The 27,423-nt window shown below is 37.9% G+C and overlaps 1 protein-coding gene across 2 annotated transcripts in view; it reads right to left on the bottom strand.

The window, feature by feature from the left end:
- Positions 1-6,227: 6,227 nt before the first annotated feature.
- ORC5 (origin recognition complex subunit 5) overlaps positions 6,228-27,423 on the bottom strand; it is a gene marked incomplete at both ends in the record, with an annotated part of 64,070 nt that continues 42,874 nt past the window's right edge. Inside the window, 2 exons of one of the 2 annotated variants that reach the window (XM_079540510.1) lie at positions 6,228-6,273; positions 9,777-9,889. In XM_079540510.1, coding sequence (XP_079396636.1) covers positions 6,228-6,273; positions 9,777-9,889 — 159 coding nt within the window. Of the gene's footprint in view, positions 6,274-6,665; positions 6,730-9,776; positions 9,890-27,423 lie in introns of those variants that run through there. The other variant, XM_079540509.1, reaches the window with a different exon arrangement.

Genomic DNA, 27,423 nt, shown 5'->3' with positions numbered 1-27,423 from the left:
TGATGGAAAACTAAACCTGGTGTCTTCTTTTTTGATACTGATACAAAAAATGTTGCGATTGTTTCACTGAAAACCTCTGCATTCCCATGCTTTGGAGAAGGTATTGGAGATGAGACTGGGAGGAGCAAAAAGAATTGAGTCTACAGCTGGGTTATGCACGGACGTATTTCTAGACAGAAACACAATTGAGTCTGTGCTCATTTTAAATGTGGGTGGTGAGTGGTGGAGGGATCGCTGAGGAGAACACTTTGCAGAAAACTGACAAGCTTTTTTCTTTTTCTTTTTTTTTTTTAATGCATCCTTAGGGAATAATCAAAAATTGCATGGGAAACATTACTGTGGGATAATGGGATGGACATTCCTCCAGGTGTCTGCAATTCAGAACTGCTGGAGCTGCAGGGGAGTATCATCATAGGTCCCCTTTGAAGATCATAGAACCATGGAATCAGTTCAGTGGGAAGGGATCTTCAAATGCCATCTAGACCAACTCCCCTGCAATGAACAGGGACCCCTACAGCCAGAGCAGGTGCTCAGAGACCCATCCAGCCAAACCTTCAGTGTCTCCAGAGATGGGGCATCCACCACCTCTCTGGACAACCTGTGCCTCACCACTGATGAATGAAAGGTTACTCCTTGCTAAGCTCTTTCCAGCCAGGATTTAGAAATATCTGTATGAAAACTCTCATTGCCTGTCTGAAGGCAGAGGAAGTGCACAGCCATTGCACTCCCAGTTCATGAGCACCAGAAAAGCCAGCTAGCAAAGCTCTGTTATCCAGCCCTACTGGTCCTACCTTATTCCCAGTACCTTCATCTGAACTCAAATATCTAAACATCTTCTGAATTTATATACTTACATACTTCCCTGAGCAAGAATCAAAAGCAAAGAAAGTATTTGCACATTAAAAATCCTATTCTGCTGAAAATCCATGTGTGCCAGGAAAGCAGAACATATGTACTGAATGCATTTCTGAGTGCATTCAGAGAGAAGCGCACTTTTGCTTTGCTGCTCATGACAAATCACATTCTACACTAGGCTGGGTCTTGTTGCCATTTTTCATCAACATTTCATCAAAATCCAACAAACTTGTAAAACAAACATCAACAAGACAACCAGCTGCATAGTCATCATGGCACGATGTGCTTAATCAAATTTTGGAAGAAACAACATTGCTGAAGCCAAACACCTGCCTTTGAGTCTCTAGTCAACACTCATGAACACCCACACAAGTGTTGGCAGGACAAGGGACATTATGAGACAACAGGATGCTCCAACAACGTGCACCCACGGCACAGACAGCCCACTGCAGGCTGCCCACTTTGCTAGCTCACTGAAGGCTTTGAACCAAGTGGAAGAAGAGTTAGGGACACTTTCTGGTACTCTGGACTGCCCTTTTCTCTGTTCTACTCTTCCCCTGGTTCCTCTGATCAGCTCTAAGAAAGCTGCTCTCTTGCTCAGTTTGAGGGAAAAGGGGTTATTTATTTACAGAGGAGGAGGCAACGAAAGTACAATCCATTACAACATCTCAAACATTAAATCCACCTATGCTACCTTGGGCATGAAGCTGTTTCTCAAAGACGACCTTGCTATTGGACAGTGAATTACTTGCTTAACCTAAACAGCATGGAAACAGGAATGGGCACAGGCTGACACAACAAATCACCTTGGTCTTACTTGTAAGCTTCTTAATACTAGAAGCCCAAATATTTACAAATACGTGGCTTTTCAAATGTATGGCTGATATATTGCCAATGTCCAACAACAAGCAGTATGATTTCCAACTTCTTGTTCCAGCAGAAACTGCCACTGACGTTGAGAAACCAGAAGTTACCGTCATGTCAGCAGCATTAAATCCTGGATGGAAGAAATCTTCTGTTTCCAAACCGGGCAGACTGAAGCACATAGCATGCCTAACTCCAGGCAATCCCTAACAACCTGCTGTTCCTTGCTCTTCCATGCTACCTCTGCCAATGGAGGTGCAGAGGGAATATCTAATCCTGCGATATTCAACCGTCTGCGTTTTGCTTACAGGTCACAGACATGTAATATCTCCTACGTTCCTGCTGGGAATCCCATCCTTCACACTATTTTCCTGGCATGGCTGTCTGTTCCAGTTAGAAGGAAGCAAGGAGCGCCTGAATGGGTTTGGCAAATCTACTTGGATACTGGAAAAATTTCACCAAGGAAAAAATGGATCTATGCTCACATATGTAAATCATGGTGTATGGCAGCACCAGATGTCAGAAAATGTTCAAGTAACCAATTCACTTCTTTTAACTAACAAAAAATCACAGAACTGCCACAGGGATTATTATGGTCAGCACAGGAAGCTCTGGGAGAAGCAGATAAGGTCAAAAAAGAACAAATTTCCTTCATACTAAATGAGGATGCACTCTTACAAGACTCTTTTAAAAAGAAAATCTCTATTCTATTGGTATGAAAATGCAGCTGTTGATGAAGTCGGGTATTTAAGGGCACGAATACCTCTGCAGCTTTGTGATAGGTGCAATTCTTTCCCCATTACTTTCTTCTTCTAAAAACAAGACACAGCTCCAGTGGATGTGTGGACCAGGCACTACATATAGGTACTCTGAACTTACAATCTTTAAAGTATTTTAATACTTTTTGAATGGCAAACTATTAAAAAAAATCCTGGTATTCTTTAAATAAATTCTCCTGCACTGAAGTACAGAGGATTTCTCTTGCTCTGCATCTTTTGCAAGCTCTCAAATTCACTTGTAGGACTAGTGCAATTCTAGTCCTGGGGAGGCTGAAGCCCAAGACTTCACCCATGAAAAGGTCTTAAACTGAAATATTGCTAGGGTACATAACAGGACACTCAGCAGTAATTTATAAACTCATTGATATGGATATATAGAGGTATTTCTAGTTTGTTAGAACAAATTCCACTATCCATCATCAGCATAGTTATAGCCCACATCCATCATCCACACCTCAGTCACCTTGCTCATTCTCATTCTGCTGATTCAGTTTTAAGTTTTATATCACTTGATAGAAATCTTTCAAAAAGGTCACAAAATTGCATTTAGAGAAAGGACAGCAGTTCCAGGTAAGGGATCCCCAGTAACTACTCCTTCTCCAGGTAACTGTTTAGTCCAATTAACTACATCCCACAACTATCTGTAGCCTCAGCCTCCAGATTTACACTGGTAATGATCATCATGCTAGCGAGGAAGAAATCGCACTACAAAACATATCTCCAGCATTACATTTCCTCAGCGCCCATTTTCTAAGGCCCATACTTTGTGTCACCCATTCTCTGCATCCCAAAAAAGGGGTTTAGTAGTTCTGTCTGATCTTCTATCTGGGATTAATGGGATTACAGATAAAGTTGGACAACCAAATGAACACACTCGCTGCAATGCTAATGGAACATCTTTCCAGCAGCAACCCAAACCAGAACTTACTGTGATCGGTTTTGTTCCACACTCAAACGTCTGCAAAGGCACATCAGTTCTGAAATAGCATGTTTAGTACTTTCCATGTACATTGCCTGCGTGTTGCCTTGCACCTAGAAATTAAGTCCTCAACTGGTTCTGCTCTTGATCTCTTTTTAAAAAAGATATGGCAACAATGAAGAAGAAACATCATTTACCTATACATGTGGGCTGATTTATAACATCCAACTGAATTTTAACATTAACACAATACTGTGCATTTCATTAAGTGCTATTACAAGCACTTACATGTGTTTATGGATTCACACAGTTAAAAATACTAAGATTTTGGAATTGATTTAACCATACAACATTGAGTTGGGGACAACTTGCTTTTATATCAGAGCAAAAGACCATTATGTTTGTTTTTTCTTTTTTGTTTGAAACCTTTGACTTTTGCGTCTTCTATCAATGTACATCATCAACGGCATTAAAAACATTCCTGAAATGATCAGGCATTAGTCCAAGTGGTAAAAATCCTTCTGGTGGGATATTAGATATAAACATTGCACAACTCTGAGACGACAAAGTTTTTTTATGCATCCTTATACTCACACAGGATGCATTCCATGTTCTCCTTGTATTCTGTTTGCACGCATTCTCTAGAACTATTTGATTATTTCTGATATTTTTATGCAGGGTAATTTGAAGTGTTATACTATTCAGAACTTGCTGTTGGTAGTAAAACTTTCCAAAGAAGTGCTTCTTACGAGACTGACTTGGTAGGTGCTTTGGTTTTCAGCCATGCTGGCGACCACTGAGCAGGACCTTCATAAGCTGGCACTGTCCTTCTCAGCAGTACAGCCCCATCTCCCTTTGTTGAAAGCTGTAGAAAAAGGTCAGTTGCAGAATTTTCAAAATGTTGTGACTTGAGCGTTGTAGGACTTCATAAATTAGTATCAATCACATTATGTTTCACATATCCAAGTGTAATCCACATCAGATATCTGGAAAAGCTATGATGCATGGCTGTTTCTCTGCGTGGGCTAGTGCAGATGTAACAGCTCAAACTTCCTTCGTCAATTTTCAGCCCTTGGTAGTCAGGCCAAGCACAAGCACAAGAGCTGAGCTGAGACCATCACAAGCTCCAAAAAAAGAAGCAGCTGTAAAGTTTAGTCCCAAGAACAACTTGCATACATTTTTATTAGTAAAAATAAAAGTAGGCAATAAACATTTTGAAACAGGTCATGTATTTGCATCCATTTATTTCAGCAAGTGTGACAAATGTTGCCACCTCATGGACAGGTGCAGGGTTTGAAGTAGCTCAGCAGTCGGAAGGAAAACGGATCACAGAGATGACTCATTGCTGCTGCCCTTTCACATTCTCCCGAGGAGGGAAATGACAGCTTGGCCAGAAGGATGCTTCTGTTGCTTAGATTCACCTGGAACTCCTTCATCTGAGTCCAAATCCAGAAGCAGAAGCCTGGGTATACATTCACAATTGGAAAAAAAAAATAAATAGAAAGAGCTACACATGTTCAGGGTATTTGACCATCTCCAATACCAAGACAAACATGTAGTTTTCTTTTTAGAAATCCATAGTGGTCAACACACGACGTAGCTGGTCTTAAACTATTAAAGAGTCAAAGGCAAGCATTAAGGAACAAAATACCCAAATAACAGGCTGTGGGGCACTGAGTCTTTGAGATGGTGAAAAAAGCTTTAGATTTATGAAGACAATAATCCTTAAGTGGGCCAGTGGATTTCAATACTCTACAGAGGTAACAGCAGCTGGGACTCCTCTGCTTGTAAATTGGAGACAAATATAGTTTCACTATGTATTTCCAAAATCAAAGTTTTATGCTGTTACAGAATTACATTGATTATTCATTATTACACCTTGCTTGGGCAACCACTACGGGAATACTTTGTCAAGTGCTGAACCTCTCCCTTTCCGATGGAATGGCAGCTGTGCCACACTTCTATAGGACAGACAGTGTTACAAAAACCACCACAGCGTGCATCTTAAATTATATTCTTTAAAACAGTATTATAATTAGCACTCCACAGAATTGGAGCTTAAAGGGAATGTAAAATGTTGAAGAAAAAAAAAACCTTTCAAGTTCAACATCACATTAGAATTTCATGAATCAATGAGTTTTTAAAAGCAAGTATCATAAAAATAGATTCGTAGTCAACATTTATGAGTGGTCTGAAAAAGGACAGTATGATGATTAATTGGGAGTTCCCAATCATCGTGATCTCCGTATAACAGTGTAACACTCTGCCTACGAATGACTGAAGGGAAAGCATTTATACCAGCTTGATTTTAAATATTTTGCTTATATTTATTGTATTTCACTGCTCCACTCTCCTAAAATGGTAGCCTCAGGAAAAGCTACTTTGGCAGGCAATTGGAAAGATTCCTGTGGAGAGGAAGTGAAAAGACTGGGCATACAAACAAGGGCTGCTGCCATGTTCAAAGCACTGGGGAGAGTTCATAGAGCAAAATGCAGTCCTAAGTAAATGGGTTTCAGGCAATTTCAGTGTTAAGATAACATCATTAAGAGTAGAACAGATTGTGCTCAAACCCTGCTGTTTATAATTAACACATTGCTTCCAAATACTCCAGGGTCCCCGGCAAATAGTCCTCTGCTCAGATCTACCCAGACCAATCAGAATATTTTCATCAGAATCCATGCTGGGCCAGCACCTGTTTGGACAAATCCAAGAGAGCCAAAATACTCCTCATTCTGGCCAGCTAAGTAGAGAGATGAACACAGCTTGCCTTAGTCACTGTCACAGTGTCCATATGGCTGTGAAGCTTGTTTTCACAAGAAATCGTACAAGTACTTTATTATGTCGAAGTTCACAGTCCTATAAACAAAAACACAGTATATTTGAGCAAGCATCGTAACAGTGCTAAGACTTCAACCTGCTTGGAGACATATATGTGAGACACAGCACTATCAAAATCAAGGAATATCTCCAAATAAAAGCCATTGAGATTTAATTTTTAACTTAATTTTTAATTAAGTTCCTACCTTCTATTTATTCAAGTTTTGTTAAGTTTGAAAAAAATAAAGCAGCTTTCTAGCAACAACTGATTCTTATTCCAGTCATTAAGCAGCAAAAATATCTAAGTAAATGCATTTTCATATGGTAAATATGATATTCCTGTTGGCGATGCAAAGTTGCAGCCTTTTATGCTATTGAATGTTTTGTTCATTTTCCAAACCACCTGTTCTACCATGTACTACATAACTCCTTCATCTCCACTCATTTGCAGTCTGTGTTCTTTCAGTCTTGACATTAGTTGACCCATATTCGTAGCTAAATTTGAAAAATCCGAGAACACTACTCAATAGGATAGAAGATTTTAATGTATACTTTTATACTTCAATAGCAGGCAGAATGAACAGCAGTAAAATAAAACATGTAATTATTTTTTTTGTCTTCAAACTCATTCTGTCATGCATCTAACACTCAGACTTTGAGATTTACTGCCTGAACAAATAACACAAATTACTGCATATAATGGCAAGTATAAAATTAAAAGTTTTTTTGGTTTTTGTGTTTTTAAGTATTCAACGATTCAAAAATAACTGTTCTCAATGCTAAGTGAGATTAACTGACTGAATGTCTTATTTTCTAGGCTGCAATCATTTAATATTCTCACACACTGTTCTGTAACCCACTTTTCAAGAAGTTTTTATAGAACAACACGTTGAGAAGAGAAAAAGTTCAGAAATCCCCATGATACCTAATAAGATATAAGGTGTTGGAGTCTACCTAATAATCCAATGACAAAACTGAAGGAAATTAAATGCCACTGTTAGATTCATATTACCTTATGTTGCTCAATAAAAATGCTAGTTATAAAGCAGAAACAAATTGCATTGTAACAAACACCAACCTTATTAGCTAACTGGAACTCAACCACTGTCATAAGAACAAGATCATTAGAGACTATATGAAAAGCTTCATGACATTCTATGAACATTAAGTCATTCTTACTTCAGCTACAGAAAGATTATGAACTCGAGTTTGAGATCTGTTTATCAGAAATGAAAAGTTTCTTAAAAAGAAATGCCTAAACTGACTTGAACTGAAAATGTAAATACTACATAGTAAAAAGCATGGGAATTTATCTGCAAAGGCTGAACGTACGTAACAGAATAGAGAGACATGGAGCTCTATAGTATTAAACTGAAAGACCCTGGATTGGAAGAGGTTACCACACTAAAAGCCACCAAAGACAACTAAGTTTGCTACTCTTTTTCAAAAGCAGGTGGGTTTTGGCTTTAAAAAAAAAAAAAGCAGACTCCATTCTTGCTCTAAATAAATAAATAGATAAATAAATAAATGCTGAATATCTTGAATAGGGGTGGGCAGAGGAAGAAGAGAGCACAATTGCCTATCCTACTCTCTTGCAGAAATAAGTTTGTCCAGCAGCAACACTGAAATGCTAACAAGGATGAGATCTTTGAGGATTTTGATGACTAAAGTTATTTTAGTGCTATTGTAGTAATGGAGATGAAAGAATCAGGAGACAGTCTGCTTACTCAAAGTGTACTGTGGTTGAAATGCCAAAGTAGTTCCATTTCTTCCACTTCTTCCATTTGTGGTTAAAAACTACAGGCAGCTGCAACGTTAGAGCACAGCTAGCCAATGATCATACATTCAGCCTTTAGCAAGTCTCATCAAGACAAGGGAGAAACCCATTTATTGTGGCTTCATGAAACTTTTCATCTCAACTACGTCTTTTTTAAGGATATAATAAAGACAGTGGGTTGGAAAAAAACTCAAAAATGTGTAACAAAGGAATAATCACAGCAAAAAACAAAACAGGATTAAAGAACAGTCCAACTTTAAAATGTCAGATCACTTAAATGGACCTATTCGTGCAGCTTATACACACTCCCAAATTACTTGGGGGTGGGGAGGGAATTGCTGACTTCTTCATAACTTGTATGAAAAATCAGTCAGGATACATGCATGCACACCTGACCTAAAGGCCAGAGCAATGTGCTGTGCACTGAGGTTTGAAGTGACAACTTCTCTATCAACTTTCTCTGTTAAACATGAGCTGCATAGCCCAAGTTTTGGTCCTGTTTTCTCTCCACCTGTACTGTATGGCAACTCTAATGAAGTCCACAAAACTTCAAAGGATGCTGAAGTTGTAGGCGAAGGGCCATCGTTTCAAGTGTCTGAATTTGAGAACCCTCATAGTCAGTACAGAGTTTAGAACTGGTTTCTGTACTCATAGTAAGTCAGAGCAGAAGCAAGAGCATGGGGATGTCTGCACACAGTGATCCATGTTACTAAACAGATGGTCTGCTGTACTTGGTACCAGTGGGAGCTTTTTCAGGGCATCGTTCACATGTGACTTTATTGCTGGGAACAGCAAATTGATGTAGCAAAGCCCTGGAGATGCTAGCAGTTATGGCCCAGCTAGGTCTGAACAAGATGAAGTTTTGCTTCACTGTGCCTGTGTGGTTCACTGACCGGACTATCAGACATTTCGTAGCTCAAGGAATCAACTTGTGTACTGAGGATAGGGGATATAGCCTGAAACACAGATTCCTCTGAAGTCCCATATTACAGAGGAGAGGTGGCCTTCATAACCTTTTCCTTTTTGCCACGTCATTCCTGGGCTCTGGTCTGGCTACATATTCTTTTACCAAGACCTGCTAATTGAGCTGGCTGCAGCAACATGTGTGAGGTAATACTGTTTGGATTTCATGTCAGTGAGACATCAGTTGGATTGCTGCCTATATATTGCATGCAGTTCTGTCTGTAATTTATCACCATCTCTCCTGATGCATCTGGAACTGCTCTCCAACTCCCAGACTGAAGGCTTTGAAGGAACAGGTAATTACTACCTTTGACGTATTTACACTGAATTACTGCATTAGTCTGTATTAACTACAGAAGACAGACAACATGGAAGATTTTTTTTAACGTAGGCAGCTTTTGTATAAGTTGTAAAATAACACTTCTGAGAATTAAATATCAATTTTGGACTTTAATACCATAATGTGTCTCTGGTAATAAAATGGATTGCTGTTTTAGATCAGTATATTCACAGGAAGTTCCTGACTTTCATTAAGCACAGAGACAGTATGTTACTATGACACACTAAAGCAGTTCCTTGGCCTACTCCTGTCACTCTAAGATAGCTGTTTTTCAAAACAGGATTGAAACTTATCTCAAGTTCAACACCTCCTGTAGATAAGACTCATTCACTCATTCTTCAAAGACATCCACAGATACCCATTCTGATCTGCAGAGAGCTAACATAAAGAGTGGGAAAAATACAGGTTTTAAGTCTCATTCAGACTGGCACGTATAACACTAAGGGTCTCTAAAAGGCTCACCGGGCAATAGCTCTGATGAAGTCCAGAGATACGGTACATTTGTATCGGGGTCCATCAAGCTGGTCATTGTTGCCAACCACGGACAACAACTGGAGAGTCACAAGGGAGGTGATCTGCAAACAAGAAACATCAGTAATATTAATCATTTTTGCTAACATGAAGAGCAGTGGCAATCTTTTCTTTCCTATTTGTCATCACTGCGTCTTCCCAAGTTACAATATTCTCATACTTCAGAAAGTTACTCTTAGTTTCTCACTGATTTTCACATAGTCCTGGAACTAGAGAACTCAGGAATGTTTGTACATTTTCTCTATGACATTTTCAGCACAGGCAGTGAGGCATACAAGCTAAATCCTTCAAATCAAAGTTATTCTGGAGTTCCGATCAGAGAGAGGAAGATCTTGGGGGAGAATAACAGGCATGAAGTGAACATCTTCCAAATCTCTGCCTGACAGCCAGAACAGACTTTGATTCTCTTTCCTTTGTATCTGAAGACCTCCTCATCAATTTTCACACTCAAAGTTGAATTTTCTTGTTCCAGCTCATACCACATTTTGAACAGATGGTTAGTATCACTTTATTCCAGCTAAAAGAAAGGAATTCAAAGGTCGGAAAGAAAATGCCTGAAGACCACGTGCTTAAAATAAGTAGTGCCTGAAAGGACAGAAATTTGCCTGTAACAACTCATGCAGTGCCTTGGCAGAGCTGCCGATTATTGCAGCAGTACAGCAATGTACCAGCATATTTGTCACTGTCTTCTTCTTCCCAGAGATGACTGCAGTATCACCGAAGTTCAGTCAAAGGACGTCAGCACTGAATGCAGTCAGGCTGTTCTGCCTCAGGAAAGAATCCTGCAGTGATTCTGCTGCCACCCTACCACCACCCCTGGGAAAGAAATAGGTAAAAGCAGAGAACGAGAAAATATTTCCCTAGCCTTTGCAAAAGATGCTGCTGACAACTCAGTGCAACAAGAATTGGTATCTCAGCACAGCCCTACTTTTCAGAAAACAAACAAGCAATCACCACCGTAAAACAAAAGGCTATGATCTGCTTCTGTGTAAAGATAATAATACAGTAAGGAATATCTGAAGCATGAACGTATTGAGAAAGAGCATCAATTCAAAACTTTAAGGAAGCATGTGCTATAAAAGGTAGCAAGAATCAGAATCAATTAAAAAAAAACCCTAACTCAGTAATAACCCCACTCTTCCACTGCAAGTGAACTTTGTCTTCAAAAGTGTGTCAAAACTTGCAGGAGGTACAAATTTCCCTCATGTGGACATGATATGAAAAAATGACACTTGTGGAGAATAGAAAAAAATACGAGCATCAAGAATGAGGTAATCTTTTACATGAGTTTGTGCTTAACTTTCTTGTATATGGCATTAGGCAACAGTAATTAGGATATCATCTTTCTGTAAGGTATTTGGAGTCTGGTTAAGGAACACAGGCCTCCCTCTGCTCACCAAGACACAGACTTAATTCAGCTCAGTAAATCACATTAAAGAGAAGCAGATGATTTACAAATTATTAGTGCTGAAAGCTTAAGAAAACTGAACTTGCTATAGTGTACATGGCTCAAAACACAGATCATTAATCATTTTGGACTTGTCCTTGAACTGTAACCTATCTCAAACTTGTTACGTGTTTGTTTTCTTAGAATACTCATGAGTTTGAAAGCATATTTTTCTACACTCTTCGTCCAACAAAGTCTTCACTAGCTAGTGAAGAAACACAATGTAGTAGTCTGCTGTTGCAATTACTGTTTTACATCCCACTGCCTCACTACTGCCTAATCACTTCTGTGATATGCACTTGCAGCTGGCCTCATGGTCAGGAATTACCAGTGAAGGAACTGCAGAAGGCTCCTCAAAGCTTCCAATGAGCCCAGCAAAAGCCTAGAGATAGCTTGGAGCTATTGCAGTTTTGTGAGATGCAATAGTGACTTTGCTGCTGCATTGCAAATGTTCCAGCCATGATTTAATAGCAAATCATAATTGATTTTTTTCCAACTATCACCAAATGCCACATATGTAACATAAGGTCAGCAGTATAAAATTCCTCACTGAAGGCTGACACTAGAAATCCAAAAGCGTCAGAGTACAGGAGAAGTTTCATTAATGTTTCAGACCCAATACTACCAGACACAAGGTTTTTGATCACGTCAGAATTAGTTAGTAAGCAAGCCACATTTTACTCATTTCTTTGAAAAGTCCTCCACTTATTTAGCTTAATAAAAATGTCATCATAGTGAATGTCTGAACACTGAGCTCCGTAATTGAGACTGCTTAAAAAGGAAGAAGTAGACAGAATTGCTGTTTTCAATTCATGCATGTTTTTAATTAATTCAGGTAGGAAACAGCTCTCTCCCTGAAGGGGCTCAGAACTGACAAAAACAGAGTCCATATCTCAGGGAAGCAGCCCTGGGATCAGGCCACCTACAGAAAGTCAAAGGTTACATTCCAGAATTCCTAACTTGCGAGTCTTCAGAGTAGAATTCAAGACCTAGCTAGATATCTGCTCCGTACATGGAGACAGGCAGAGATCTCAGGAGGACACATGCAAGAGCCTCCATGTGCTTCTGTGGGCAGCAGCCCAGAGCTCTGTTTGCACAGCTTTCTCAACAGGTTCAGGAAAAATCAAAACCAAGGGTTTTATGAGGGTTCTGTCACACAGCAATAACTTTTTTTTGTTTGCTTGTTTCCTGTTTTATACAAGTACAACACAACACTTCCATGGATAGGCCAGCGACAGAATGGGGTGACGCACACTTCTGGCAGTAAGCTGTTTTGCCAGAAGATTCAGTTTTGCTACAACTGGAATTAAGTCCCTGAAGCATTTTGCGCTCAACCCATCTATCTAGATCTGATTCATAGGAAAGATGACTTTCTTCATCAGTTATTATATCATCTAGGTAGATGAAGGCTCGATTTTCCCTCACATTAGGGATTTGGGCTCCCTTAGCTGAGCATCTGGAACTTACCTGGGGCATGGGTAACTTTAGAGGTAACCTATTCTTAAATGAAGAAATGTCATCATATTTGGAAAAAATAAAAGAGTAATTATACTTCTTAGCACAAAGAAGTGTTCAAAGCTTTTTTTTTTTTTTTTCCTCCTTAAATACTGTGCATACAGTGGCTGCATTTCACTGTCACAAAAGCTGGAAAAAAACATCTGGCAAGAAGAGCCTAGCAACTAGCCAGAAGAATTGTGTGGGTGACATAAAAGAAGAATATTTACTGAGAATCTTCTGAACAAAGGAAATTACAGTTGGGAGAAATATTTTAAAGCTATTCATAAAATTAAAGTTCTATGTGGCAATAATTTAACACCAGCAAAAGCTAATAAGTAAATGGAATTTTCTACAAGAGGAACAAGAAAATCTAAAGAAAAGTTAACGGAAAGAGAAAAAGGAATAGGTGTCATTTTTATGTTCTAAAATAAACCAGGACTGAGCTTTCTTCGGAATGCATTTATGTGAGAAACCTGCTGCTGAAAGCCTGGCTGCAAGGTGGGAATACCCACACATACATGGCCAGTTGTTGCTGCAGTGACCCCTCAGAATGCTTCTGAAGATTCGCTGGTCAGAGACAGACATGGAGAAACCTCTGGAAAAAGCACAGAGTAACCCACCAGCCATCCTTAAAGGCTGCCTTTTTCCTATCAGCCTGAGCTAACAGACGGCCTTGCATCATTCCCCCAGAGAAACAAAGGCAGGCTTTGTTAGCATGCTGCTGCGAGGGGGCAAGAAGAATTCCAGAAGTGAAAGCTGTCCATGGGGAAAGGCCAGGCTCTTCCCATCGACACGGCATGCCTGAAAGCACTGACAGAGGTGCAGAGCACAACTGAATTCAGAACAGAGGTACAGGCATACATAGGTTTGGTTTGGTTCCGTAACAACAGACTACCTCAGGAAGAAGTCTGGATAAATCGTGTGGCATATCTTGAAGTTAATGGATAAAACTAAAGTGAGAAAATGATGTTGACTGCTATAAGAGATGTGACTGAAGTATCACCAAGTGGAACACTCTAAACTGGACTAGACGAAACTGCTTTAGGAACAAATCCCAAACTGGCAGAGATGTACTGGATGATCTACAAGGTATTTTTCATCTCCACAGTCTACGATTTCTAATTACCTTGCTGTACTATTAACCACAACTCTTAAGTCTCGGTTACTTTCTGAAACTGACAGCTTTAACCTATTTTATGATTCTGAACCTCAAACCAGTCAAGGTATTAAGAACTTCCATAATTTAAGCTATAATACTCAGACAAGAGTACTATATTATTTCACAATCATTGAAATTTATGTGCACCCAAGTACTCTGCAGTACCGCCACCACACAGCTCTCAAAGCACAAATCAACTTGTGCACTTGTTCAAACCCCACTGCTGCTTGTAGTTCAACCCAGGCACATGATAAAACTGCAGCTGCTCAGTAAGACAGTCTGAAAACCAGATGCTATTTAGAAAGCACCTTTCAGTCAGCATGACTGCAGAACTAGTCTCCTGGAGCTGAATTCAATGACCCCAGCACGAAAAAAAAACCACTCAAAATGATTTCAGTCAAAATTATATCCAGAGTATGTTCAGTGTGCCAGCCCTGGTAGGAAAGCCAACAAAAGGGAAGTTAACGATAGAAATAGCAATTAGATATATTTAAGCCAGCAACTGATCAAAACTGTTGTTATAAAAATTACTAAAAGTAAATCAATATTTTTCTGAATGCTTACACTTTAACAGACAGTTAAATACTTCGTAAAGTATTTTGTCAAATTTTCCATTGGTAATGAGTCAAAGTTTCCATTCTCAGTAGCACTCCAATATTTCTAACTACACCATACCATTCTTGCCTTATTCTTTACCCTGTCAAACTGCTTACAGCCTTTAAGTGTACAGTTAAAGGTTCACTACTATAAGCTTCAGTTGTCATCTTTGTCTCAGCTTAAATTATTCCTTCTCTTTTTCAACCATCTTCTGAATGTAACCCTAATGTTTCTGGCCAAAGCCAGAGAGATATCCCAGACATGGCACCAGGGGAGGAACACTATTGCCTTCCCACTGGTAACACACAGGGTGTCTCAACAAGATGCTGCAGTGCATGGCAGATATATTTGTCCCTGCTGTGCAACTGTAAGGTATCCAATCCCCTTTAGAAGCTCTTTTTTTCTTTTTTTCTATGAATACTTGTGCTGTTAGGTTCCCCCCCCCATACCAGTTATTTTTGCATTTCTTTTCATATTTTTCTGTTGACTCTATACATCACACCACATACATTTTAAGTAATCTCTGCACATTTCATCAATGGGTTGACAGAACTTTACAGAAGACTTTCTCAGATGGAGCAATCAGATCACTGGCACTGATAATTAACCTGAACAAGACAAAAATGGTGGCAAATTCCAGATGTGACAGCATAATTGTCACTAAATGTTCAACAAGTGAGCTCAGACCACTTTGTTACTTCTGAAATCTTATGCTGCTTAGGCTTGCTGTTTTTTTTTTTTTGGTTTTTTTTTTAAACTTATTATTTTTAAACCCATTTAAGAATTGTAAAATATTTGCTTTCTCAATATGCTTAGCTGTTACCAGGTTGCACTTTTGACAGCATGGCAGGCAGGGAGATTTGCATCATATTCTCTTTTAAAAACTGTCACGCAATCTCCCTACAATTCTACTTTCAGCTTTCAATCTTAAGTATTTCCTGGATCATGATCATGCTGTGTTATTGAAACCATTAGGTCACAGCATTTTTTTCATGAGTGCACTATATTTTATCATAAAAGCAAGAAACATTTTCTCTCTAACACAATGACTCCCATAGAAGACTTTTTCAGAATCCTAGGAAATTTGCTTCGGGTTCTTAACTCATTTAATTCAGGACCAATTTACATGAGTACAGTGCTTTTAGTCAAATCTTTGGCACTTGTTATTCTGCATCTCTGTATTATGGTCACCTCTGACTTCATTTATAGATTTAAACAAGTTACATTTTTGGCTCTTTCTTTGGCCATTGTCCCATTGGTAGCTCAGTCCTTCACTAAGACAGACAAAACTTTCAACAATTCTTACACTTTTAAAAAGATGATCCTTCTGTTTTCAGAAAAAATGTTTACTTACTCTTGAATTTTATGCTGCTCAGCCCACTAGTTTGTGCCATACCATCTTAAACGTATTTCAGGAACATCTTCAAGTAGAAAACTTTCTTAAGCCCATGGTGTAGAATCTTGAATGTTTACATTACAAAATTCCTTCAGTTTCCGTTATATGGGTCATAACCACCATTCCCATATGGTATTTTTCCCACTGTATAAACAATGTGTATCACTTGCCTTGTTGTACTCTGTCTAACTTTGTGTCCCACTTACGCTAAATATTTGACAAAACGTGCTGCTGATCTCATAGGCTGATTCAAGGCGTAAGTGTGAATCTTTCACTTTTTTTCCTTCTCCCCTCCTCCTGTCCTGTAAATCACTCACCTTTCAGACCATTTCAGCACACTAGAAGCTTTCTATTTCTACTACACTCCTGTAAATCAGCTTCCTTGATGGCTTTTCTCTTCAATCACAAGTAAAGCCTATGTATTTTTTTCCTTCAAGAAGACATCCTTACCTTTCCATAGAATTTATATTCTTTTTTATAATCAATTCTCTTCAAATCTGTCATCTACATCTTTTTGTTTGGTGACTATTTAATTTATAGAATCACAGAATGGCTCAGATACCTGCAAATCTTGAGTCATCAGTGCAGCATCCTTTCATCTCTCCTTTACCATATTCCCACCTGTACTTTCTCATTATCTCTAGCCTTCACATCTTCACTTTCAAAAAACATTAAAAAAAAATCCACAACTTTTTAAAATGCAATGAAAACAAGGCTCCTGTTTAATGGATACTGAAACAAGGTTCAGTAAACACCCCAGGAAAATAAAAAGGCAAGATAAAAAGGTAAGCAACAAAAGCACAGGAGCTGGCATTTCTTCAAATATGCAGTTAGTCTGTGGCACACCTGGCCACTGGAAGTTCAGTGGGGTGATACAGGGTTTTATGAAGGTAAGAAAGTAGCTTAATACAATCCATACAACCATGCGCTGTTAAACACAAAGACTGTCAAATCTGCAGCAAACAGCTGAGCCACACAGAGTGAGAAGCTGTAATGTATGCCAGACAAATTCATCCTATGTTTGCCGGTTGTATATTCTTCCCCACGTGTCTGATATGAACTAGTAGCTGTTACGACACATTCACCAGAGGTTATATAATAAATCAATAAATATCAACAAAATCTGATCTTCTACACCCTGTTACTTTGTATTTCCCCTTCACCCTTCTCTTGGGTCTCCACACAAACTTTCTCAATATTAATTACCCTATTTTCTCCACAGCCTGCAGTCTGGGGAAAAAAGTAAAAATAAAATTTGCTTCTTCCTACCAGCTTCCAGAGAAGTGTCAGATATCTCAAAAGCAGTGAGAGCATTCGTCTTGCCCACTATAATTGTCACAATAACAGAACTTTCTGAAAGCAATTTAATAATTTATTCATTTTTGAACTATTCTTAGATGGTTCTCCAGAATTATAAATGAATTTATTCTCCATTGTTTTTACTTGGTAGATAAATTTGGAGAAAGATCCCTTTTCTCTTAGAACATTTACTTTAGCATTAATTCAGTGTGCAGAAGGAGAAAGAGAACAATAGAAGGCAATTCACAACGATGTTAAAGTACTCTGTCATCTACCCCGAGAGGCACGCTAAAAATTTGCTTAAATAATTTTATCTCAAAATACATTTCTGTACCCGAGGATATATGTAAATTTCTTTAGAAATTTGCTAGTCTTGGAACAGACTGCAGTTTATTCTGATCCTCCAAAATGCTGAAAAACAAGAGTTGAATGTACTTAAAATCTGCTGGATGCACACACGTTTGAATCATTCCATAACAACCTGGGGAAAGTAGTCCTAACCACAGGGTCTACAGAGACAAGTTGTAGACAGATGATTCAAAAGTACTTGCCTTTCTCTTTTGAATTTTAAAATCAGAGCAAACAAAGATGGTAAAGGGTCAAAAGAACACCTGGGGGATGATGCTTACAGTTCTTTTAATTAGTTAAGTCAGGCAGCTTCACAACATGGACACCAAGCAAAGGCTGGCTATTTTTCAAGGCACAGGCAATGTGGAAGTATCTGTCTGCCTCTCTGTAACCCCACCATCCCAGATTCATTTCCGCAGAGCTCTTACATTCCAAGTGTTTTTCCAGAAGCATTTAAAAAGCTATATTTACAAACGTAAGTATGTACACACACACACACACACACACACAGACTGTTTCCCTGAAGAGAACTTTTAATGAAAAAGATACTGAGCACACAATCTTAAATCCTAAACTCCAGTGACTTTTCACCTAGTTGTTAAAATCCCTTATTTACAGCACCTCTGTCCAACAATGGCAGCTTTCTAGATAATGCAAGACAAGTTGGATCCAGAACAGAAGAGACTAACCTTAAACATGTTGTCAAATATGTGTGATAGTGACATGACGTGATACTCATGTTTTAGAAGGCCCCTAAATTTTTAATACTGCCTTCTCAGCAAAATATAGAGTTGTGTACAACTGCTGACCTTTTACTGCTGTTGGCTTTGAAAAAATAACAAAAGCAATGAGGATTTCTGACTTGAACCAAAAATCAGCACTCACTGATTCACAAGGCTGTGAACAGAACTCATGAAATTATAAGGATAATTCCCATAATGAGATATTTGGGGGCATCTTCTGAGACAAAATTACCTTGCTTTCTCTAAGAAAAAGATTTTCAAAGCCTGTTAACTGCAGTCTATTTTTTTTATGATTATGATAATTAAGTGTTGAAAGAATATTGATCCAAAGCTTATATAAGGAAAAAAGATTTTAAGAATTTTTAATTAAAACAACTGCTCCAGGAAGATTTGACCTAAATACTTCTGAAATACAAAAATTAGATATTTTATCCACAAGGCTAGATAAATGGTAACGTTTACAGTTGCCTGAAGTAGGAGTTTGCTCTGAAAAAATGACAATTTAAAGAAATTTATTTTGTATCTTGGGATTATTAAAATCAAATCTAAAATTGTGTTTATTGGTAAAAATCATAGAATGGACCCAAGATCATCAAGTTCCAACACCACTGCCACCTCCAGATCTGGTACTAGACCAGGCTGCTCATGGCCCCGTCCAACCTTGAAAAAATGTTTCTCCTCGGTTTCTTTCTCATATATGGTTTGTTTCTAACAAGCCCCTCTCCCTCATCTGCAACCTGCCCTCAAATACATACCATGTGTAAGAGCTCAGAGTCTTTGAAGAACTGCCCACAATAACCTATTGTATCCCAACTACTCAAGAGAAGCACTGCATACGCTCGAAATTAACAGTACATACATCTCCACACATTTCAGTGGTTCTATAATAGAAACGGATAGCTACAGAAATAAAAATAGAAATAAACTGTATCACTGAAGTATACAAATACCTCATCCTGGTAAAAAAGATCTCTTCTGTTGCAGCGTGCTGTCTCTTGAAAGGAGCAGCAATACATGCTTAGGAAAGTGTACAATACAACTGTAAGCAAGAGAAATTCTACAACATACACTCCTGGGTAATCTCCATTTCGAGGACGTAAGTAATTACATACAAAATTATTCACACATACGGATCTGATCTGTTGAAATACGGCACTTCATTTTGTTCTCGCATTGTAGAACTGAAGCTAAAAAGATTGCTAAACTGGGAAATTAATGAACCTAATCAACACATTGCAGGAGAAAATTATGATAAGGTTGCATATACTAGGATGAAGACCATCACTCAGTAAGTCAATCATCCTAATTGCTTGAAAAATAACGAAACCCTACTGTAACAGCACAGAAACTAATGGCTGTAATCAACAATAAGAAAATTTTGCTTTGTTTTTTATAAAAATTGATAAGTATGCAGCAAATTTACAGTACAATAGTGACTGTGATTTTGTAACATCCATTTGTATTCATCATCCTACAGAAAGTAAAGCTTCCAGTCATCCATGAATTGATGTCATGAAATATTAAAAATTTAACTTCAGTGATCCATTAAATACCTTTTAGATACAATTGCAAAATATATCTATAAATATCCTTAAGCTTCTTGGATAGAGAACCCTTAAAAGTGGGCACAAGTACTAGCTTTGCATCTTTTATTCAGTTGTACTGTTTCATCAGATAAAGAGCATGAAACATCACCTGTCAGCACAACGCATCATCTCTTAGCAATTAATTTGAAAGGAAATAAACTGTTCTGCAAACACAACACTGTTTTTGTATGCAGTTTCCATCACAACTGTTAAATTTGCTAGTTACACAGTGTATCACTTAGCTTTCCCAACCTGGGAAAAAATAGCTTCTAACACATTTGGCAAGCACACATGTCAGGTAGAGAAGTTCACAGTCAACCAAGAAAACAGACGAAGTAGTATGCTGTAATATCTGCTAACTATACAGGGTAAAGAATTTAACTCAGTTTTATCTACAGACAAATAATAAAACGGGAAGAAAATATCCAGGTTGGGATAGAAGAAGAGACAAACTTTGTATCAAGTACTGTTACACTTCAAGTAATCTCTTGAAACTGCTCTTTGAAGTGCTCTTGGGAGCAGTGTGTGCATTCCGTCTAAATACTGCAAAAGGAAAGTATGGTGTAAGGGCAGTATGCAGCTAATTAGTATTTGTCCTGCCCTTCCAGGATACAAAGATAATACTATTTAGACTGACAGAAACACTCAAAGATACAACCCTCCTTCATAACTTAAAGCATCTTGCTATAAAGTTTGGATTAAAATTGGTGTAGCTAGTAAACACTGACTATATGGCTCCTATATCATTTTATCATCATTTATGGAGCACTGATGTGATGCACAATGCAATTTCTATATGTAGACCAGGAAAGGATTAATGCACAGAAAAACCAGCACAGGACATCCCACGTTAGTTTCAGAGGAATAAAACACAATAAAAAAAAATGCAAGTCTCAAGTTTCTATGACTAATTAACATTGATTTTTTCAGTTGATGGCTGTGCCACTCACAGTGGTTTTTTATTAATCATTGTGTCAAGACTTTTTTGTAACATTCAGTGATAGTAAACATGATTTTTGAATGTTATCACCATAAAGAAGGTTATACCCCAGAAAGTATCACGTTCATCACTAAACCAAAAAAATCCATGCAAGAGATTAATGAAAAGATGGATGCAAAAGCGCAGGAAAGAATCAAACAGTGAGTGAAATCTTTTCATTTTATGGATGAAAGTCACTCTCCCCCTATCTACAGAGGGAGATATAGACTTTATCTACACATATAGCCTATCTCTCTCTATTCTGTCTACTGCAATGAGAAAAACAGGAGAAAAATGAAACCAAAGCAATAAGAGGGGAAGCAGGTATGATTTGGTAAAGGCAATATAAGTATCTGATGAAAAGTTCCTTGTTGTTCCATTGACTGTGCTATATCTTGAAGACTTTTCCACCCCTTGAAGGTTTTTCACAGAAGCTTTACATAGTGGATAAATAAGTCCCAAAGCTATCTTCTGGAATCTCTTTAATGAGAAGAAATAACTACCCCTCCTGTACCTTTTAACCTGTCCATACAAGAACTACCACTGCAGTCAATAGATGTTTATAACAAAGAATGGTATCAAAGAATCAGCGGATCAGGGAGCTTTTAGCCTGGTTTTAGCCTGCTGCTTTTCAGTAGGGGAAACTCAAGCAGCAGAGATGAACTGTCATCTATGGCTGAAAGCACTCAACTCGAAGGCCTTCCCCTCTGTCACTGAAAACTCAGACTTGCTCTGCCTGAAGTTCTTGACATGCCCAAGATGATTCATTAAAACAGACCACTGGTGGGAACTCGTTATCAGATCGGGACATCCAAACTATTCCTTTCGAGGTGCCTGGCAGCCTGCACCCTCTTTAATGGTTATACTTGATTTTACTACAAGAAGTAGCAACCTTAGAAGTGACAGTGGAGACTTCCTTCAAAGTCAACAAGTTACTGTTAAAACTACATCCCCAATATGCAAGGACATCTCTGTGCCTGCATATCCGGTCTGGCAGAGGCACTACACATCATTAACATGGCTGATTTTATCTGCAAAGTGTACTGAGACCTCCTCACCCCAAGAATAATTTAAAGCTACCAACTTTGGAAATTGCACTTCAAAGAATTTCGCACTAAAAAATAAAACAGAACTAATGTTCACAAAAGGAAGACTTTTCTGTCCCTAAAATCATTCCCAATTTATTTTATAACAGAGAAATTATGCAATACAAATGCTACCATGGTAACGACTCACTTTATTCAACAAGAGAAAAAATAATTATCCCAAACCTGTGCATCATGCAAGCACATGCAGTAAATTTAGTGCTGTCCTTTCCCTCCTTGCTATTTTTCCTCTTGCAAAGAGAGACAGATTTTGAATTTATACATTATAGCAAGCCAGGCACCATTTTACTTGTTCCTCCCACTTCTTTGTATATTTTACACCTCTTGAGGGCACGATGTGAAGGACCCACTTACTTACAAAAAGAAAAAGGGATTAATGAATCAGAAATGCTCTTCCCCCTCCTGAGTTAAGTACAGAAGACTCCTATGTAAATGCTTCATGCATTTAAGAAAAAGTGAAGCCCTAAGGCTAGCACAGCACATGCTTAGTATTCACTCAGTATACTGAAACAGGAACCTTACATTTATAGTAAACCAAAAGTTATTAATCTCCAAACATAAATACAATCTGATTTCACTGTTTGGTTCAAATATTCTTTGTGATATTATGTTCTTGACCACATTGTTACATTTTATATACAAGGGGCCATAATATTTTCAGAAGAACAGCATGGATAGAAGCCATACAAATCCAATTACTCTCAATAGAAGTTGTATAGCTAAATCCCTGTGCTTGCCTTTGACATTTTGGAAGCAGTGGGGGAGGTTTTACAAGCAGCGAATGTATTATCCAAAACTCAGTTTTCTCTAAAGAAAAATAAAATAGATAGATGTAGGCATATTCAGATATCAACAAATATTTATGTGACTGTCAGTAAAACCACATTTCCAGCAAAGCAAATGATTTCCCCAGAACTCTACCAAAAATAACAGTATTATCCTGCAACCTGCACAATAAAGCTAAATGCATGTGTGTATTAGTTGGATAAATTATTCTTATTTTACCTCCAGTTTTGATCTTTTTATTTCATTTGCAGTGGATCTGCCTAACAAAATGCTCAGGAATTAATTAAATCTTGTGCTCACAATTAGATGACAACCAAAACAAAGTGTTTGGGATGTATTCAATTTATGTTTTCAAATGTTACCTTAAAGAAGAGACTTGGAAGTGCTGATTAAAAAAATGATCTTGTTTGCCATGGACCTTCATCACCTTATTTTTCTTAACTATTCCAACAAACTTAACAGTAAAAACGAAAGTACTCTCACCCAACTTCAGCAATTGGTAGATTTCTTCCATTACTGGGGACAATTCATGTTTAAGCACATTCACACACACAAGCTGAGAAAAAATTTATTTTAATATGCTGCCTTCATGGAGCTGGAGCTCTCCAAACCATCCAAATACAACTTATTTTGATACACTGAAATGTAAGCTGTCATGGTGTATCTTTTGTAAATACACACACACACAACTAAATGTGATTAACACTCCTTATGAAGTTCTTACAGAAAAGGAAAATTCCAATAGTTCTACTAGTAGAACTCACAATTTCATGTAAAAGAGACCACTCTTAGCTACAGACAAATGCCTCCTCTCTTCCCCAAATCTCTCCAGATTAGTAAAAGGATCTCACGTGGTGAGTATAGTATGTAGGTGCTTTTTCCAACTTAAAAGACATTAAAACAAAACCACTAAGTGTGCATGTTTTAAATGTAATTTAACAATTAAATCACAAGAATGTTATAACTTGAAAAGAAGTACAAATGCTTCATTTTACAGTAACGTAATTTCTGCATTTGAAGGTACTTTTTGTATGGATACATTTTCCTGTTCAAAAATAATTCACACAAGCACAGCGGAGATGACTTCTTATTCTGTTAAGTAGGAGCATTAAAACAAACAGACAAAAACAAAACAAACCTCACAGGAAGGTTCAGCCTGTGCAGCCCACGCTACGCAGCGTTTAGAAGTTTTAAATAAAACTTGTTCTATTTCAAGTTAATTATAACTATAGAAATCCTCAAAGACTGGAATAATAATCATGTTGTGTTTTTTTTTTTAAAACCTGCAATGGATGACAAAGCTGATACTTCATACTAAACTACTGCCAATAGAAGACATTGCTAGATATAGCAATATTCTGCAGCAGGATGTTGAAAGCCTTACAATCTGACTAAAAAGACGTTTACGAAAACATTAGCATGTTTTAAAAATACACATAATCTACTGGGACAATATCTGAAACGGTAGCTTCTCTGGACAGATGCTCTCCACAAAGCTGCCTTTGAATTTTGCAGCTATACAAAGCTGTGATTTCTGGGCTACAGAACTTCAGTGTATTAAAACGCTTAATGTAATAAAATATAAGTGATACAATGTTTCATGTTTGAACTGAATTAAATAAGAAACTGTTCTTCGAAGATAAAAACTTTTATCCATAAGCCTTCGCCAACGCACAAGGCTCAAATTTCATTCCCCTGACCATGGCACTTACAACCTCAGCTACTTCTATCCCCTCACAACCCCTGCCTGTTTCTCATTACACCACTTGGCACACCACACACCTTCTGTTCCCCAGATGCACATGGGTGAAAACATTCCACACCGCATGGCTGAGTCTGGGTTAGCTCCTGGTGGATGGCCAGCACCAGCTCAAACTGGAAAACCACTGAACAGAAGGCAGTGGTCACCACCCTTCATTACATCTGTTGGACTTTAATGCCTTTGAAACATTCAACTTTCCATCCGTTTTAGTCAGAACCAGATAGGCTAAAAAAGGCGTGGAGGATGTAAACAGACTGAAAGATGTGTCAGATATGCAATGGATGCTACTCAGGAAACCAGGCTAGGAGAAGCTTAAGAAATAAGCAGCCCTCTGAAAAGCTGATACTGTGAAGATATGGAGTAGACACTGATACGTAATCACATTCAAACATACTACAGACTTCTGGTGGGGGTGGAAAGGAAAACAGCCAGAGTTTTATCTTCAACAGCTTAGGAAGTACTTCAATTTTACAGATAAAACAAAAACAGTTGGAAGTAGAAGTACAGCAGTTCATTAATGAAACACGTATATCCTTTATTTTAAAAATAAATAAATTCAGATATAAACCAAAACCTTCTTCCAAAGAAAAAAAAAATTTGGAAAACTGGAACAAGTACAAGATTCCTAAGTAGTTTCCTCCAACCAAACCTTCCCGGTGGTCCCCACAAGCAGTTGCTCTTTGAGGGGATCATGGATGAAGCACGGGCAATAGATGTTAATGTATGCAGGATGACCCACTTCACAAATCAACTGTTAGTTGTTCATTCAGAAATGTAATTTCCATTCAGTTGTCTGATGAAAGAATACCTGACAGTAAGATCTTTCATAGGCTAGGTTCTAACCATTATCTAGGCTCAGAGCTTAGATTTTAGTCTCTAAGTGGCAATTTTTTTCATGTGGCAAGCCCTGCCCAAGGGGAATCCCCTGTCCCCCTGCTTGGGGGCTGGCCCATCACCAACTGCAGCCTAGGCTACAATTTCCAGTGGCAGAATGCAGCCTATTCAAGCTAGCATGATTAATTTAACCAAAAAGAAAACCACAAGCAGAGAGAAATGGATTAAAAACCAACAAAACCCTACACACTCATGGTCTTATCTTAGACTTGCCTTGTTAACATTCCCCTTTTTTGAGCCACAGTATTTGAAGCACTCCCTGGGCACTGCCCAATGCTGACACTATAACCTAGTGCCTTCCCAGTCTCCAGCACAACCCAAGGCTGAATTCAGGTATTGTTCCTCCCATCACAAAGCAACTGAAAGAAAGCCACTGCCAGGTTCCCAGAAAGCTGGGGAAATGCTTAACTGAATTTAACCCTTAGTGTTCCCCGTAAGCAGCAACACAAAATCCCCTGGGCTAGAGCTACAGACAACATCAATAATTTCTAACTTCCGTGTAACTGCTACATGCTACATTTGGAAATACTGTTAGACAGGGGCACACAGCAAGGAAATAGTGTTATGAAATAGTTCCATTTTCTTCAGTGAGACCAGATGTTAAAATTTTCCTGCAATGATCTAGTAGCAGAACCGGAGATATAATATGGTTTATTTACTACGCATTTTCTGTGTTTTCCTCTAACCAATAAATGTATTTAACTTTCAAATTTGCTCTCTAGATTCTCTGTAATGGGAAAATCCAATAATATTATCTAGATCCAACAAAGGAAAAAGCTAAGACAAAGGAAAATATATGCAAAGTACTGATGGGAATGACTGGCAAACCTTATTTAATCAAGAGGTTAGACTTGCAGAAGTAAAACAGTATTAGCTTATATCAGGTCATCCAAATCTTCAACATACCAATGAAATTATTACTTATCTAAATATGAAGTCAGCTATTCAGTAATGATTACTGCAGACATTATGCTATAACATTGCTATATTTTCATCTGAAATCTTAAGTCTGTCACCTTTACTACAATATGGAATTAAATAACTTCAAAAAAGATGGCATACTTCAAAGTAAATTTAACAATTTTCTGTATGGATTCTCATACGCTTCCTTAACTTCTATAGTTTAAGTCTGAGTTGCATAATCTTTTTTAAGTACTGCCACTTCACGTCACATTCCCTGTGCCCTTATAAAGTTGATCAGTTTGATAACTGTGCGTCGTTTTATACAACGTACTCAGCCATGCTTATACAGCAAGCACCTACAGATAAAACAGAAAAGAATAAATATATTTTCAATGCATTATAAAATCATTGAAGGAAATTATTTGCCCATCTTTTCAAAAACCAAAAAATGTCATTTTCCAAAAGGTTCCACTAACGAGCAGAGAATCATCTCAACACGTCTATCAGTGACCTCAAATACAGAGTTGATCTACATTAAGGTTATATCTTGGATGTATGTGTGAGCACATGCTTGGAAAGTTGGGCTAGTTCCAGTACTTCTCTAGGACAGTGCTCAGCTGTAATCACTGCAAAACAAAGAAAAAAAGAAAAAACACCAACAAACAGATGAAAAATACGTGGCCAAACTTCTATGCCCCTGATTTCCAACTGCAACTTCTTCCCATTTAAAACATATTAGGGTTTATCATCAAAATGAGCAGTTTTACTCTTACTACCTATATACCATGAAGATGACAGTAGTTGACAGTTGTGATGACACATCTCCATATCACATCTCTAAATACTTATTTTTCTCGTTTATGCATATTTTTGGGTTTTTTGTTTTCCTAAAAGAATATTACTCACAAGATATTTCCCAACGTAATCTGTTGGAAAAGTTGTAAAACTAGTTTTTTAATATTTGGTTATAAAATAAAATTAATTTAAAACAAATTACACCTCTGAGTTTCAGCATTTTTATTCACGTGAATACAACTATAAGCAAGACTATCAACTGATGCAATAGATTATTTATA

This window comes from Tetrao urogallus, assembly GCF_951394365.1.
Source record: "Tetrao urogallus genome assembly, chromosome: 1".
NCBI lineage: Eukaryota > Metazoa > Chordata > Aves > Galliformes > Phasianidae > Tetrao > Tetrao urogallus.
This window is presented reverse-complemented; position numbering and strand designations above follow the sequence as displayed.